Source organism: Cupressus sempervirens, chromosome 10, assembly GCF_028749045.1.
Source record: "Cupressus sempervirens isolate cs-2001-9-10 chromosome 10, ASM2874904v1, whole genome shotgun sequence".
In the NCBI taxonomy this organism is placed as follows: domain Eukaryota; kingdom Viridiplantae; phylum Streptophyta; class Pinopsida; order Cupressales; family Cupressaceae; genus Cupressus; species Cupressus sempervirens.
This window is the reverse complement of record NC_143127.1, coordinates 353,366,415-353,382,680: the sequence shown is the minus strand read 5'-3', so window position 1 is coordinate 353,382,680 and position 16,266 is coordinate 353,366,415. Positions and strand designations below refer to the sequence as shown.

Here is a 16,266-nt window from a genome sequence, read left to right as displayed (position 1 = left end):
CTGCTATAAAGCTTTATGACTCGGCATCAATTGTCTTGCTCGGTCGATGCTAATGCTCGGTCAACACTAGATTTGCTTGACACTAACTGTAGCTCAATCGACACTAGCATTACTTGGCACTAACTATATTTAATACTTTTGCTCGGTTTGGCTTAGCTTTCTTGACATAAACAATCACTTTGCTTTATCAAAGTCTATCTAAACAAATGTCCAATGTAACTTCCTTTTCATAACTCAACCTTGCCTCTAAGTGCTATTGTTATGAGCAACTTCTCAAATCCTCTTCATCAATCAAATAGATATGACATTTAGATTAGGTAGCAATATATCTTATCAATAGATTTGACATCAATGACAAAACAGCAATTGTTCCAATTGTAAGTTTCCAACATTTTCTTGATGGCAAACTAAATACAAATAAGGAATTGGTTGCAAATGATGATGAAGAATGCCCTCATGGGAATTGGCTACTAAGACCTTCCACACGAAGATAGTGTGGAGGAATATGTTCTCTAAATCAAATCAATTGGGGGTTTGTAATATCCCCTTTCTAGCACAAGTTGTATGAGTTTGTCATTAGCCTAATTCTTCATGGTCTTATAGGCTACCCAGAACATTAGAGGAATTGTGAGGCCATTTGGCCTAGGTAGTTTCAATTGCAGGCCATTCTGAGGGGTTTCCAGGCAGCCTGGGCATACTTACTACTTACAGCAAGTCATTCTAGGCATGACTGGACATCTAGTGGCAATGACATGTTGATGGTAATTGTTTAAAATTGACATAAAGATTTATTTATCATTGATATGATTTATTATGCATTAATAAAGTTATTTCATCAAGTATAACTTAATTATTTAACTTTATTAATGCATAGTGTATCGTTTGTGAGAAATATTTAAATTAAATGGTCCCCTTTATTCTATAATATTGGAAGCATAAATTAAAGTTATTGGGGACTTGCATCGAAGGAAAATCATGTACATGGCATGGGAAATATCAAAGAAAAAGCAATTGTGACAAAATAGGGGCCAAAAAGCAGTCGCAAGAAAATAGGGGATAAAGAAACAAAAAGCCTTAGATATATAGTAAATGGCAAAAAAGTGATTTTGTTTATCTCACATTGTCAAGGCAAGTGGTTGAGCTCTTAGAAAGTGTTATAAAAGAGATTTAAGAGCTCTCTTTCAACATGTTTGGATATTAGATGAAATTGGAGAAATTGTGACAATTATTCTTGCAGGGCTTGGAGGGCAAAATCTTTGTCTGCTATCGATCTTGACATCATTGATAGATACGGTCTTGAGATTCATTCTTGAGCTTCAAGGTAAAATATGAAGATTTTATGAGTTTTGTTATTTCTATTTATAGTTGCAATGAAATTTTGATTTAGAGATAGCCATTGTTCATTGAAACTCAGATTTCTTGGTTGATTGAATAATGCTATTGTGAGAGAAATCAAGGAGTTTGATTTGCAGTGAAGGAGCTGTGATTTGTATCTACTGGCTGATAAACTACCCAGTTGGCTGTCTAAAATGATTATGTCCAAGGGTTTGTGAGCCATCACTTGTTATATCCTGTAGCTTTCATACCTTCATTGCTGACTGAGGGTTTGTATGCTGGCTGTACATGTATTGTGATTCTGAGAGTTACATCATTAAGTTTAGTTTCATATTTCACACCAATAAGACGCTGTGCCAGTTAATTGGCAGCTACAACAAGACGTTTAAGACTGTAAATCACTTGTAAGGAGTTGTGCAGGTCTAACAAGTATTGTGGAGGGGTCTAGGGAGGCCGTATAGGGTTCAACATTGCTGGCAGATATTCATTTTGGGTTTGTGCATAGGCATTTGAAGAGAACTGCATACTGGAAGTGTACTTGGCACTTCTGGACATCATTACGCAGTTGATATGAAATCTGAAATGTACTAAAGCCTGTAGCAGACGTAAGGAGCAATGTTATTATCTGTGAACACTTTGCACCATCTTTCTCGGTCAGTTTGCACAACTGGTAAAAGAGTGAAAATGAGCTGCAGTCTGTAACAAATTGGTGAATCAACTCTTTGCTGAAGATTAACTATAGGTCTGCAGTACAGTAGATATTATTTATGTTGCTCATTTAATCAGAAAGCAGAGTGTGTTTTAATATTACCAGCATTTGTTTGTATGAGTTCTGATATGTATTTGAATAGTCTTGGAAACAGAAGGTATGTTTGTGTTACATTATTCTCTTGATGAAGTGCACGTACTCCTTTGTATTGTTTTAACTTTGATTGGAGATCTGAAAGTCATTTAAATAACATGCAACAAACAAGATAAACCCAAAAAGTCAAAGACTCATTCCTCAGCCTGCAAGCAAACTGTTTGACAAAATTACAAATTACAAAGAACAAGAAGACACAAAAATTGTTTGAAACAGGGGTAGGCCATTACACAGTTGGAGGCACCGGAGGCTGGAGGAAATTCAGACCTCTCATCAGTCACCAATGACAGGGCCGCTTATCAGCTATAGTCGCATTTCATTTTCTATTAGTTTCAAAATGTTGTGTGAATAAGTGGAAATTTCACATTGCAGGGTAGAATAATAACCAATGTTCCATTCCTATTTTGTGCCAAAAAGACTAAAGCCAAATCAGTTTCCAGGTGGCAGCAACAATCGTCTGATATTGTTTGTGATCAGAGTGGCAATGATCATCAATGGTGGTTGCATACAAAATGAGTAGTTGCTTCTCAAACCTTCTATATTGTGGTTGGATGTGTTTGTCCCTGATCACTGTTGTTGGTTGTTTGTGTATGAATGTGTTCGTCCCCATTCACAAGATGATGTATGCAATTGGAAGTGTTATCCCCAGTTACATTGGTTAGATAATTATGATTGGTGTGTTTCTCTCTAATCATAATAGTTGTAAGAAAAAGTGTGTGTCCCTGTTCATAACATTGTTTTTGGATAGATATGTTTATCCCTATCCAAATTTGATGTAAGACCTTGGATAAATTTGTTTGTCACTATTTGTGGTTCTATGAGTATATATGTATGTCCCTACACTTATCCTATAGTGTTTGGTGTGCTACTGTGTGGAGTCGTCAACTCTTGTGATGTACAATCTCCCCATGTTCACACTAAGGGGGGATGTTGGGAATTAGCATTCACATAAGTAATATAAATAAAAGTATATGCAAGTGGTGATAAATAAGTGTCATAATTAAATTAAGTTGCTAAACAACTTAATATAATTATTAGTCATATAGTTTGTTTAATAGGTTATTTTATTAGCGGTCATATGTTGAGTTGTTAAAACAACTCAGTCTACTTAGGAATACTGTTTCCTACAAAATAGGATTTAAGAATATATAAATATGTAAGAGTATTTGAGTGGAATAATAAGAAGCATATATTATTGTTTTATAATTATTTTAACTTCTTATCTCTGCTCATATTTCTAATAGGTACAAATGTTGGCATCGACCACAGGGTGGGATTGTTGGCAATATACATAAACTGAATAGTGTTGTCATTGATGTCAACCTATTTTGAAGATGTAGTTCCAGAATTATTGAGATCTATTCCAGAATGTTGAGGTGATGTCCATGTGCTTATATGAGGATTTTGGCTAATTGATTGTTCAAGTGATAGAAAGACTGATAGAATGACAATATATTGGTCCATATTTCTCTGCATCATAAAATTTTGGTTTTTTATTTCAGTATGTGTATAATGGATCTACAAGGAAGGTATATTCCAAGTTTCAAGTGCTCATACCCTTTGCAAATGAAATGGTAAACGAGGGTGTGTGGATCTGTATAAGTTAAAGTATTTGTTGATTGAATGCTTTGCATTCCTCTGCCAATTATGGTTTTGTGTTGCGGCTTTCAGATATGTTTTGTTGATGTCAAGTGATGATATGTTGTGCATCACAAGTGTTTTTGGTGGTCCACATTATGAATTAAGATTGGACAGTTGACTTGTTTTATTTGTTCCATAATCCAGGGCCACCCAAATGTCTTAGGATGGTCTGGCAGTGCATTGTGATTAACGCAAAGTCTTGGGAGTGCTTGGATGCCATGTTGACTTGGTTTGATGTATCACACAATTTGATTTCCTTCTGCAAGGCATTGGAGATAGATTTCTTGGCCGACAAAATGTGTGCTGCATGTTTCATCTAATTAGGCCAACATAATTGATATAATTGTTTGTCATAGAAAATATATATATATATTGTGGAATGTAATGAATGTGAGTGCATACTGTATGGAATATGCATGAAGGTGTGCAATTGCAAATACAAAGCAGATAATCATTGAATGTTGTGAAACATAATGATAAAATCAGATTTTGATATGAAACAAAGAATTGTAATCAGCATTTTAGAGAATGCCTTTCCTACCCCAGTTCATCAAATATATTCATTGTAAGCATATAATATGATATTGTATTTTTCTCTGAAGAAGTGATGTTCAATCCACGAGTCCTTTACATCTTGCCCTAAGGTTGTGTGCCTTAGCTTGCAAGTCAAGCTAGGAGTAGTGTACTTACTTGGCCAAGAGCCTAAAACAATCATCATAAATCAGTTTTTCATATAGTATGAGTTGGATATCGCCATGGATTTTCCCTCCTTGGATTCTCCACATAGAAATCTTGGTGTCATTACTTCTTGCATGTTCTGTTCTTGTTATTTACTTCAGCATATGTGATGAATGGATTGAGTAATTGTTGATTAAGTTTTAATGTATGTTGATTCACCACAATGTTGATTCACCACACCCTCTTAGCATCTAGAAGTGTTCAACAACTAATAATCATGGTTATCTGGAGACCTTTCTCTAACCCCCAAGACCCTACTCGAAGACAAAGACGTCTCCAATACCAGAGATTTCTCTAGAAACCTCTTACACACATGTTTCTTTTGGGTATTGTCTCTTGTCATCTCCGACGTCTCCTGACAAGAAATTGTTGTTTCTGGCCAAATAACTTGGGACAAAACGCATTAGTAGGCAAAAAGGGAAAGCAAATTGTAATGTCCCTTTTTCGAAATAGATTTAATAATAACTAATGAGTAAGAAACATAAAGTATAAAATAAATAAATATTAGTAAAACACAATTCAAGTAAGTTAGTTTAATGAAAGGTCGAGGGATATGTACTAAAGAGTTGAGACTACCTCAGCATAAGCTATAAAAGGTAGAAGATTCCATTTGAAAGAGGACATGAATGGATCAAGGTAAAATCAGAAATGAAATATGGAACAATCAGGTTGGAATTGGCAAAGAATCCAGAATAAACCCAAAATAGAAATAAAAGCAACAATTAAGATAAGTCAATAGAAAGTTGGAGCAGCACCACTGTTGGGACGATATATTGAGAAGCTGTAGAGTGCATTTAAGGGGGTGCAAGAATTTATATCAGACTAATGTTTTAATAACTGCAAAGGAGAAGCTAAAAGGGAATATCATCAAAGAAAGTTTGAAGGCATAATTGTAAGAAGAATATATAGCAGAATTGCGCGGAGAATATATGCAGATATAAAAGAATATACTGCTGCGAACTGAGAAGGAAAGTCTATGCAAACTTAAAGGAGAAGTATAAAGAGTAGACACAATTTGAAGTTGTGAATCAAGAATGAATTACTGAAGAAGGAAAAATAAGAAAGTGACTCCAAAAGGCAAAGGGTTGTAATGATTAAGCATTGTGACACTTTCAAAAGGTGGTAGTTATGAAAGGTTGTGACCCTTTCAGAAGGCACAAAGGATGAAGCGTTGTGACTCTCTTAAAAGGTTGTAATAATGAAAGGTTGTGGCTCTCACATCATGAAGATATAAATAGGAGGGAGAGCCACTTGAAAGGCATGGAAGAAGGGGTCTTCATAAAGAAGGTAATCATAATTAGTTTTATTATGAGATATAAGACAATTCTGATCTGCATAAATGGGAGCATAGGAATTAAGGAAGGATTAATGGAAGAAGAAGGAAGGGGAACAGAATAAGGTAGCAACTGCCAAAGGGGCAGCAATGATGAAGGGTTGTGAGTGTGACCCTTTCAAAGGGTGGTAATAGTGAAAGGGTGTGACCATTCCAAGGGAACAATGCAACTCTTCCTCACATTGAGAGGTATAAAGAGAGAAGGGTTCCATTTGGAGATGGCATACAAGAGAGATAAGTTAGGGAATAATATATTATTTTTGAAGGCCGCAGTGAAAAGTAGTGACTCGATTCTTTTGAAAGGGGTGACCCTTTGACCAAAAATGTACAAAGGAGAAATCAGTCCAAGTACTCAAGGATCATTTATCTATCATCATTCATCAATAAATCAAATTAGCACTCACTCAATCATCACTACTCAATCTATGAATTCTACTTTTAATCAATCATCATTCACCAAACATCAATTGGGAGATGGCATACAAGAGAGATAAGTTAGGGTTCCATTTGGAGATGGCATACAAGAGAGATAAGTTAGGGAATAATATATTATTTTCAAAGGCCGCAGTGAAAAGTAGTGAGTCGATTCTTTTGAAAGGGGTGACCCTTTGACCAAAAATGTACAAAGGAGAAATCATTCCAAGTACTCAAGGATCATTTATCTATCATCATTCATCAATAAATCAAATTAGCACTCACTCAATCATCACTACTCAATCTATGAATTCCACTTTTAATCAATCATCATTCACCAAACATCAATTGGGAATCAAGCAAACAGACCTGCAATCAATTCTTCAATCATTTCAATCACTCTATATCAATCATTAAATTAGGGAATGGGAAGATAAAAAGAAAGATACCAATAGACAGGAAGAACTATATCAGTACATTCATATATTCTGCAATCTTTTCATATACTCTGCAAGCTTTGCTATGAACATCTCAATATGCATATGCAGCATTGTGGATTCATCTGTCTGCTTGTTATTAAAATATGTGCATATAATTACTTCACATCAATCACTAAATCTGATATAAATGTATGAAATGTACATATGGAACTTTGTAATATATTACATTAATTAGGCCTGTTGCATATTATATCTATGTTGGACTGTTTATGCCTTTAATATAACTGCATTATACAAATAACTGCATATTGTCACCTTAAATCAGATTTATATTTACATATGGGGATCAGGCTTTATATACTTTATTTGCAATATATATTTGTATGGTGTAAAAGCATATTTGTGAATATAATTATCAACATCATCTGTTTACAATAATTAACAATAATTAGTCTTTGTTATTATTGATTCCTAATATAGTCATCATAATTAAGAAATGGCACAATGCAGCTGTTTAAAAACTCCTGGTTTTGGGGCTAGGGATTCAACTCCTTATTCTAGTGCTCTGGTTTGGTCCTTCTTTGCGCCATGGCTGGACTGGTCTAAGCCCAGTGAATCAGGGGGTTGGCGATATGGCCTCAAAGACCTGTATAGCTGCTCACAATTGAGAACACGACAGGCTAGAGGTTTGGATGCAGTGCCAAGATTTTCACGGGTTTTTGGACGGGAAAACCTCCATCAGTGAGGCAGTCCTTGAGACGGTAATTGCCCACTCTTGCAAACCATTTCAGGTCTGGTGAATCCATTGCTGCCAACTGGGAGGAAGTCGGTAAAGATGATGAATGTGTGCAGATCATCGGAGACCATCAAGACATTCGTGCTACTCATTAGAGAGGACACACAGGGTTAAGGGCATAAAGAAGCATCTGGGTTGTGCACCTCTTCCTTTTTTTTGGCCACAACAGTCAGGGTTTCAACACCAATAAGAGGTTGGTTCAGGGCTTTATTTAAGCCCATCATCCAAGGTTGTTGTTGTCGATTCGAATGTGGAGTCTGAGGAGGAAATTGCTCACAACGTCTGAATTTTCTCAGAGATGGGTGTGTAATCGGATAGTTCAAGGGTTTGTGGCCAAGCTTACATGATCCGCATACTTGGAGTTTTCAAAACTAGGAGCCCATTCTTGACAACTATGTGCAAATAAACCCTGTGGCAAAAGGGCTTTTTATTGTTGTTTTTGAAAACATCAGGACAAAAATAAGGTGAGCATTTTTGGAGTTGGGAGAAGTTTAATCTGATATTGAAACCCTAACATCCTGATTGTCCATCTACTGAAGTTTTCAATAGGATGCCACTTTGGTAAGGCTTCCCAATCTTTGCTTGCATCTTGGTTTTGACTCTCTTATAGAGGCGGTTGGAAATTCACTAGGGACATTTTTAATGGTGGATGAAGGATCTTCAAATCTCTTTTACTCTACCCGTGCTCATATTTTGGAAGAAATGGATGTTCCTAAGGGGCTGCCTACTGAAATTTCAATAAAAACTTCAAAAGGATGTTGGGTTCAGTCTTTGGACTATGAAGGTATTCCCTTCAAGTGTAGAAGGTGCTTCCAAACTAGTCATATGGCTGCACAATGTGGCAACGAGAAAATAGTTGAGAAGGCATTTTGGTAGAATGATGTTTCTCATCAGCACTACACGGTGGAGAAGAAGGTTGAGCAGCAAAAGAGTTTCTCTTAGGTTGTTGTTGAGAAAGCAATGCAAAAGCCTTAAAAGCCCTCTTCTCATGAAGGGCAACCTATGAAGCACGATGTTAAAGCTAGCTTGGTTGGAGAGGCCAGAGACCCATCTCAATTCAATGGTATCGGTATCCTAAGCGACAAGAGCAATGCAGATCAGCGGAGTCTCATGGTTCGGAGATGGCTTCGAAGCCAGTGGGTGGTTTGGTCGAGGTAATGGGTTCATGTATGGAGGATGCTCTAAGAGTCTCAAAGGACACACCTTTGGATTGGCAGAAGAGGGCTACCAAACTAAAAGACAAATGGCAAATGGTGAAAGGGAAAAAGGATAAGAAATTAAGGAAAGACTTTTGATATGGTCCTCCAATCCCACTCTAAGGGTGATGCCAAAACTAAAACTGAATTCTTGTGTTTTGAACTCAAGAGTTATCTTTATTTTCTGGTTTGTTTATAGATCCTTCTATAATGCTTTGTTCAGGATGTGGTACCCCAGGCTATGACCACCATTGGTCTGGGACAAGTTTTTTTTCCTAGACCTTAATAAAATGAAATCACTGTTACCAACCAGTAAAAATTAAATAACAATAATTAACCACCTCATGAAGAATGAGGCCAAAAGGGATGAGAGATTCCCCTCTAAGGGCTAGGGTTGAATTAAGGATACCCTATTGTAATCCTTCTACCAACTCACATGGGAGAATTATTGTGATAGCTAAGGAGAGGATCCTTAACCATATGAGGTAAGTAAGATAGAGTGATGGAAGGGAACTGTGCAAAGCTTCTGCTAGGTACACCAACCCCATGAAGCATTGGACCAAGGGGGACGAAGTTTTCACTCTTGGGCCTATGGAAGAGATAATGAGGACACATCATCTTGTCTTTCTTATCTTATTCCTTGTTATAGTTAAGGCCATGAGAGTTAAGAGCAATTAGTATGTTCTCCCTGGTCTTAAATAGATGTTATATTGCTAATCTATAAAATTGTAGATCTCTTTGTATTAGCCATTTGTAAAACTTGAAGTAGATTATATTATAATAACAATATAGTTAGTTTGTGTATGCACTTTTCGCTTATTTGGTGATTGCGGGACTTATATTCAAATGCACAATGGAGAAAAATCTTACTTGGTAAGACGTTTCTCTAACCCTAGTTATTGCAATTGTGTTGTAGGGTATAAACTAGGGCAAATTCTAGAAGGGGATAGCACACAAATAAATAAAATAAGGTTGGATAATGTTTCATGCTGATATTTTGGAGGATAAAAATTTCCATGTAAAGTTATAACAATCTGAAAATGCAGTCTTCTTGAGAGAGACATAAATAGTTGTATGACTGATTTCTTGTCATTATAATGGTCTAAAGAGAAATTGCATTTACTATTGATTGTTCATGTATTACTAGTTTAGTATTCTTGTTTTCAAAGTTTTGTGTTGTGATATTCTCTAGAAATTAATAAATAATATTAAAAATGGTGTATAAGTATCCCCATCTCCTATCTTTTGAAAATTAGTCATACCAGTACCGATATAGTCTCTAACGTCCCCAAGTACCCGTTCTAGTAACTCTGCTTATACTTACATATTATATTTTTTTATTTATATACTCTACTGAAGAGAATGAGACTAACTTGAAAACAAGAAAGGGAGTTAAATGTTATATTTCATGTATATTTTGGGGTTGTTAACCAAAGTAGCATTCAAATTTTGAGACTAAAAATAATTAAGACTAGCCCAGTCTAAACATCAAGACTCACTTGGACTCTACAAGTCCAACAAGACTCACCTAAACTCAGTTGAGTTTGAGTCTAGTCCTCTAGCTTGCTGAGGGTCACCCGACTTGCAACTCACCAAGTCTCGAAACTACGCTTCCTACAACAAGGACAATGTTTGTAACCTTCAGTCAAATGTTAGAGCCCATTAATGTCTTGATCAAGTGTCACTATATTTTAATATCATTTTGTGCTCAGTTATATCCTTGCAAAGATTGCTAGTAACTTCAAAATATTAAAGGCATTTTATGTGCAGAGTTAACACAGTTAGAAATAGAGAATACTAAGACAGGGTGAATCAGTGCTCCACAAACTTTTGTCCAACTATGGATATTATTAACAATGTTTAAACTTGCATAGATGATCAAACTAAAAAGTAAACATAAGCATAACACAATGAAACTCATAATACCATTATTTGTTAACTAGGGAAACCCTGGCCAAGGGAAAACCCAGTTGGGATGGTACCCACAAATGATCCACTAATCCAAAGAATCTTGTGAAAGATATTGACCCTATTAGAAGTCTATGACATCCGTATAGTGTATATGTCCTTGTTAGAGGACTAGGCCTTGTTAGAAGCCTCAACCCTGTTAGGAGTTGCTATTACAATACAAAAGGTGCAAGATGAGCCCACTGCTCAAACATGCATAAACAATTGTACAATACTTATCTATAGAGATAGATACAAAAAAACTTTAACTGTGTTGATATCTTCTATATCTAATCAGTCTTTGTAGTTCCTCAGCAAAATTGTACATACAACTTCTCTACTCTGCTCTAAAATCAGATTCGCATTTATTTCAATCATACAGAGTGTCAAACTTAACATTATATCATTACAATACAATGTCATAATTCACTTAACAAAATTCCTTTCCTTAATACTAAAACTTTTCATAACTCGGCCTTGTGCTGCATTGCACGTTACCAAATCTTCAAATAGACATCTGTCACGCATGGGCTAACATTTAGGATATTGTCCCAACCTTGTTAATCAATTATTTTGGTAAACCAAAATGCCATTATACTGTTGTTTCCTATGTTTTGTCCTAGCAACCTGTAACTGGTAAATCTGCCATAACTCATGCAAAACTTAATATTACTTTTAGCGTTCTTACATATGTGTCATATAGTATTCATACTACCTTCCCTCAAGTGCGCAAGTCTTTAAGTGCTTTTGGTGAAGCACACCGAACCAAACTATTCGACAATTTACTAATTACCTCTGGCATACTTGGACGATTTTGCACTTTAAACTTCATATTAGCTTATGCCATCTCAAAGTAGACTATATGTTGTCATAAATGACAACCCTAATACTTTACATTAGCCAAATTGCCAACAAACACATGAAACTGAATCCCACAAAATACCTACATTACTTAAATAATGCCATTATAGAATGCTAACGGTTCATTTAATCCTCCCAAGCTACTATTTTATAAGTTAACAACAAAAACTTTGACCTCATTAGTGTCTAGATCAACATAGTACAAATATCAAATTACACAACATTTGATTTCACACATAAAAGGTCATCGGCATAAATTTTGGTATAACTTTTACATAAATGCTAGTCCTCATTGAGAACATACATTAAACTCTTGCCAGCAATTGGACCAATGAGAATTTAAACTATGTGTATTCCAAGAATTTAAAGTTGATTTTGGTGGATTGCAGGTGAGGATATGGACCATTTTAAGGGTAATGACAATATTTGAATGTCACCAGACTCAGTACACCACAACCTTGCCATTTCCTTCAAAATTCAAACTTATCTGCATTCAAATGTACCCATTCACCATGACCTTGCTAAATGTTGGACAAGATTAGAGGTCATTTCACCGTGTCAAGGTAATTCGACTCAAATCTACATGCCCTCCATTGCTATTACACCTAAAACACTTTGACCCAAAATCTATACCTAAATTCTCCATCTTCTTATTTATTTCAAGACAATGAGAGGGAACATAATTAACTCGGTTTAGAAACATTCATTTCACGAAATAAGTATTATAGGCTTCCTAAAATTTAAAATCCCGACCAGAACTTAACACTTAAAATGTTGCCACGTGACAAACTCTGGCTCAAGATGGAGGAACTGAAAATTCCTATTGAACTAAGAGTTGCAGCACATAGACTTTATGAGCAAGTCATGGCTAAAATTAGAACTATGGATGGGATGTCAGAATGCTTTGGCAACGATATTGGTGTCAAACAAGGATGCCCCCTCTCCCCAACCTTGTTTGGGTTATACATTGACAAGCTACAAGAATGTTTAGACAAGAACAATGGAGATGGTGTTCAACTAGCTAATTACGTAATAAAGTACTCCTATATGCAGATGACCTCATTTTAATTGCTAAAACTGCTGAGTGTTTGAAGGAACACTTGAATGCGCTTAATACCTTTTGTCAGTTCGCTAGGATGCAAGTGAACACTAGCAAAACCAAAATGATGATTTTTTCTTTGAAAAGAAATAAGAAGCAACAAAACTAATTTTCTTTTTGACGGAAGCCCTTTAGAGACTGTGGAGGAGTACAAGTATCTTGGAATCGATTTCCATAACAAACTCAGCTGGAAAACTTGTAGAGCAAAAAGAATTCAAGGAGGATGGAAAGCATTATATTCTTTACAAAACAGATGCGGGAATGCAGAATTATGGGACTAGAAAACCAAAAAGATATTCTTCGGTTTGTTGGTTACCCCAGTGATCCTTTATGTATGTGAGATTTGGGGTAGCAATTTGTCAGATAAAAAATGGAGACAAATAGAAAGGATCCAAAAACATTTAATCATTTGTAATCTCAAAATTAAATCCACCGTTCCTTACGAGATCTTATTGGCAGAAATGGGCATTTTTCCGTTAGAGGCTACTGCCATGGTTCGATTATTATGTTATTTAAAGAAAACTCAAAGAATGGAAAATCAGCGATGGCCTAAATTGAGCATAGAAGAAAGACTTGAAAGAAGAAAAAACACGTGGACGAAACAAAATGGTAAATTGATGGAAAAGTGGAATATTAGTAGGCAAGAATGTCTAGATAACAATGAGGAAATAAAAAAGTATGTGAATGAAAAGTTCAGAAGTCTAATATGGTCAAAACAAAAAGGACGTAAAAAGGATTATTATATCAAAGAATCTAATCTAAAGAGGGAGCACGTGGAGAAAACATACATAGGAGCAAATATCAATTGGAAAGCAAAAATTCTCATAGCTCAACTTAGAATGGGTGCCCATCACTTGAGGTGTGAAACAGGTAGGTGGACACTACCAAAAGAAGAATGGGAGGAGAGAATATGTTTATTTTGCACCATGGGAGTGGTGGAGACACAACAACATTTTATCATGGAATGCCCAGCGTAAACTGACATCTGCTCCAGCTACGGCAATATCCTAGCAACCGGCAATTTGGATTCTATATTTGAGGACACACAGTTGGACAGGACAGCAAATTTAATTATCAACATTCATTGTAGAAGAATGGACCCAAAGAAGCAGTTTCAAAAGACTTAAGGTCATCCCACCCTCTCAGATGGTGTGCTTTTCTAGGTGGTCTCTTAGGCTGCTTTGGTGTGGCGGACATTATTAAAATCATCCATTCATTCATTCAAAAGATAAGACTTAAATTTTTTTTAAACAATAGCGTCAATTAGTAATGAGGTCTAATCCCCAATGGGTACAAACTTTGAACATTAATTCCAATCGGATTTCGAAATTATTTTCTTATAGCTAGAAGTTGTCCCGTACTTGCTTTTACCATATTTTGTATAAACAAAAAAAAAAGGAGTAGAAAGGCTTACTGGGCTTATCGGTCACAAGAACTGTAACGTTGCCATGAATCAGGTCATTCAAAGCAGCTTGGTGCAGAGCCCTAAAATTTGATCCACTGCCAGAAACGAAAACCGCCAGCTTCTTCCTTCCATGTGCATCATCTTTCTCGAGAAACCCACTTTGGTTTTTGGGTATGGTTTCACATCTACAAGAAATACGACGGAGCATTGCAGCTTGTAACAACCTGGATTGACTAGACCTGGTTAGGGCTCCCGTTATACATTTTAGATTGATTATCTGTAAAACAACGAAAGAAAGAAAAAGAAAATTAATACTAATTAGTTAGTACGAAGGGAAATAGACTGCGAGTCAGCGATCATTTCTTGTAGTCTGCCTATATTCAGCATTCACCATTTCCACTTCAATGTGTGAGAAAACATTGACAACACAGTAGCGGTGGAACTTACATTAGAGCGGCTATATCTAACAGTGGCTGTGCAGCAACCATTTTGCGAAAGAAAAGCTTTTCGTGATGCTGTAACACCCTTGAAATGCGAGTTTGTTCCTCCCAGAGCAACTACAGCCATTGATAGGAGTTCGTTAATTCAGCTCAGATACAGAATTCCTTACGTATTCCTTATATTTAAAAAATCCGAGCTACTTTCAAGTTGGCCGTAAAACTTTATATTGAAATGCTACGATCTCCCGTTAATGATCGACGGTAGAGAATTAAGGGAAAAAGGATCTCAATCATCCTTATCTTCCTCTTTCACTCCCCATTGTTCCGTCGATTTTTCTTTCGTTAAAATAAAGTGCCAAAGGAAAATTTTACCGCGTAAATTTGTCAAATTTTCCCGGCCAACCCTCTGCCTACAGTGCGAATGGAATTCGTTTAGCTTGGAACAATTGAAGCAGATCTTCCAGGCAGTTTGGGCAATTTGAGCCTCGCCTGCGAATTAGCTTTGCCCAATTCGAAGGCTTCTCAAGTTCTTCATGAAACCTAGAACGACATTCCATTTGAAACGTTTATTTGGATTTCAGTTTTTTCAAACATTTGGCTCTAATATTCTTTATACAAACTATGCAAATTTTAAAAGTTGAAGAGATTACTCTCTTTTTCAATGGAATAGTGTTGAAGAGATTACTCTTTTTTTTAATGGAATAGAGGGACCACATTAAATTATTAGCTCTAAAATTTAATACGGTAGTGATAATAGAAAAAATTACTTTCTTAAAAGAAATGTGGAGAAGTCCTGAAGTTATATGAGTTATGTTCATAAATTGAAAACTAAATTAAAGTATACAGTCATATGGGCTAAGCCCTGTCGAGACCAAAAGGATTTGGTTCATCCTTTTTATTCCAACCTAATTCCCGAGTTGGGTCAAAGTCTAGCAATGTCCAGACATCTACATTGTCCTCATCCTCATTGTCTCACGTTGTGAAGAGACTACTAGTGCTAGTCATGGGAAGCCTTTTGAAGAAGAAGGCCACCCCAAATCCTCACCCCCATTTTGGTCAAGTGAAAGTGGTTGGCGGAGCTCAAGTAAGTGCAGCAACAACTGCCCAACCAGGGGGCGCAGAGCCACTATAAAAGTTTGAGGCAAGAAATGACAAGGGGAAGAGCGGCGACATGGAGGATGAGATTGTGAGTCCACATGTCTACTAGAAGAACTTTTGTTGTGATGCTAACTATAAGAGGTGGAATAGTCACCAAAAGTGGAAGCTTATGAAGAAACCCTAATCACGGTGTAAGGAGCATTTCCACAATGTTGGAGAAGTTCTTGCAAGTAAGACACCTTAAGGGCAAATTTATCAGCCTAGACTTGCATCTGTAGCATAACAATATTGCAGATATAGGATTTAGCAAACAGAGATACATTAGTATCAATAATGGTGTTTGAAAAAACTATTGCATTTGTTTCCTTCTAATTTGTAAGTAGAAAAGTGTGTCAAAGTTGCAGGAATGTGAATAGAAAAAAGGGGGTTGTCACCTAGAAGGATCATTAGCTAGGAGAACATGGTGTGACAAAAAGGAGAAAAAAAATCATGAATCCAAACCTAGTAATTTTGACTTCTTTGACAAAGAGAGGTCAAGAAAATATTATGGTTGGCTGTAGAAGGGACACCAAGGATCTGGAATACCCATATGGTGGAGATGATAACCCAAAGGTAAGCCCTGAAAAAAGAACACACCATGCAAAAATGTGTATTTTTAGGC

General features: G+C 36.3%; 1 protein-coding gene across 2 annotated transcripts in view; it reads right to left on the bottom strand.

The window, feature by feature from the left end:
* Positions 1-15,086, bottom strand: part of LOC149534044 (Formyl transferase) — a 147,152-nt gene extending 132,066 nt beyond the window's left edge. Inside the window, exons 1-2 of one of the 2 annotated variants that reach the window (XM_089805687.1) lie at positions 14,515-15,086; positions 14,077-14,291 (exon numbers count right to left, since the gene is read on the bottom strand). In XM_089805687.1, coding sequence (XP_089661813.1) covers positions 14,077-14,291; positions 14,515-14,555 — 256 coding nt within the window. In that variant the 5' untranslated portion in view covers positions 14,556-15,086. Of the gene's footprint in view, positions 1-14,076; positions 14,345-14,514 lie in introns of both variants that reach the window. The other variant, XM_089805686.1, reaches the window with a different exon arrangement.
* Positions 15,087-16,266: the final 1,180 nt, after the last annotated feature.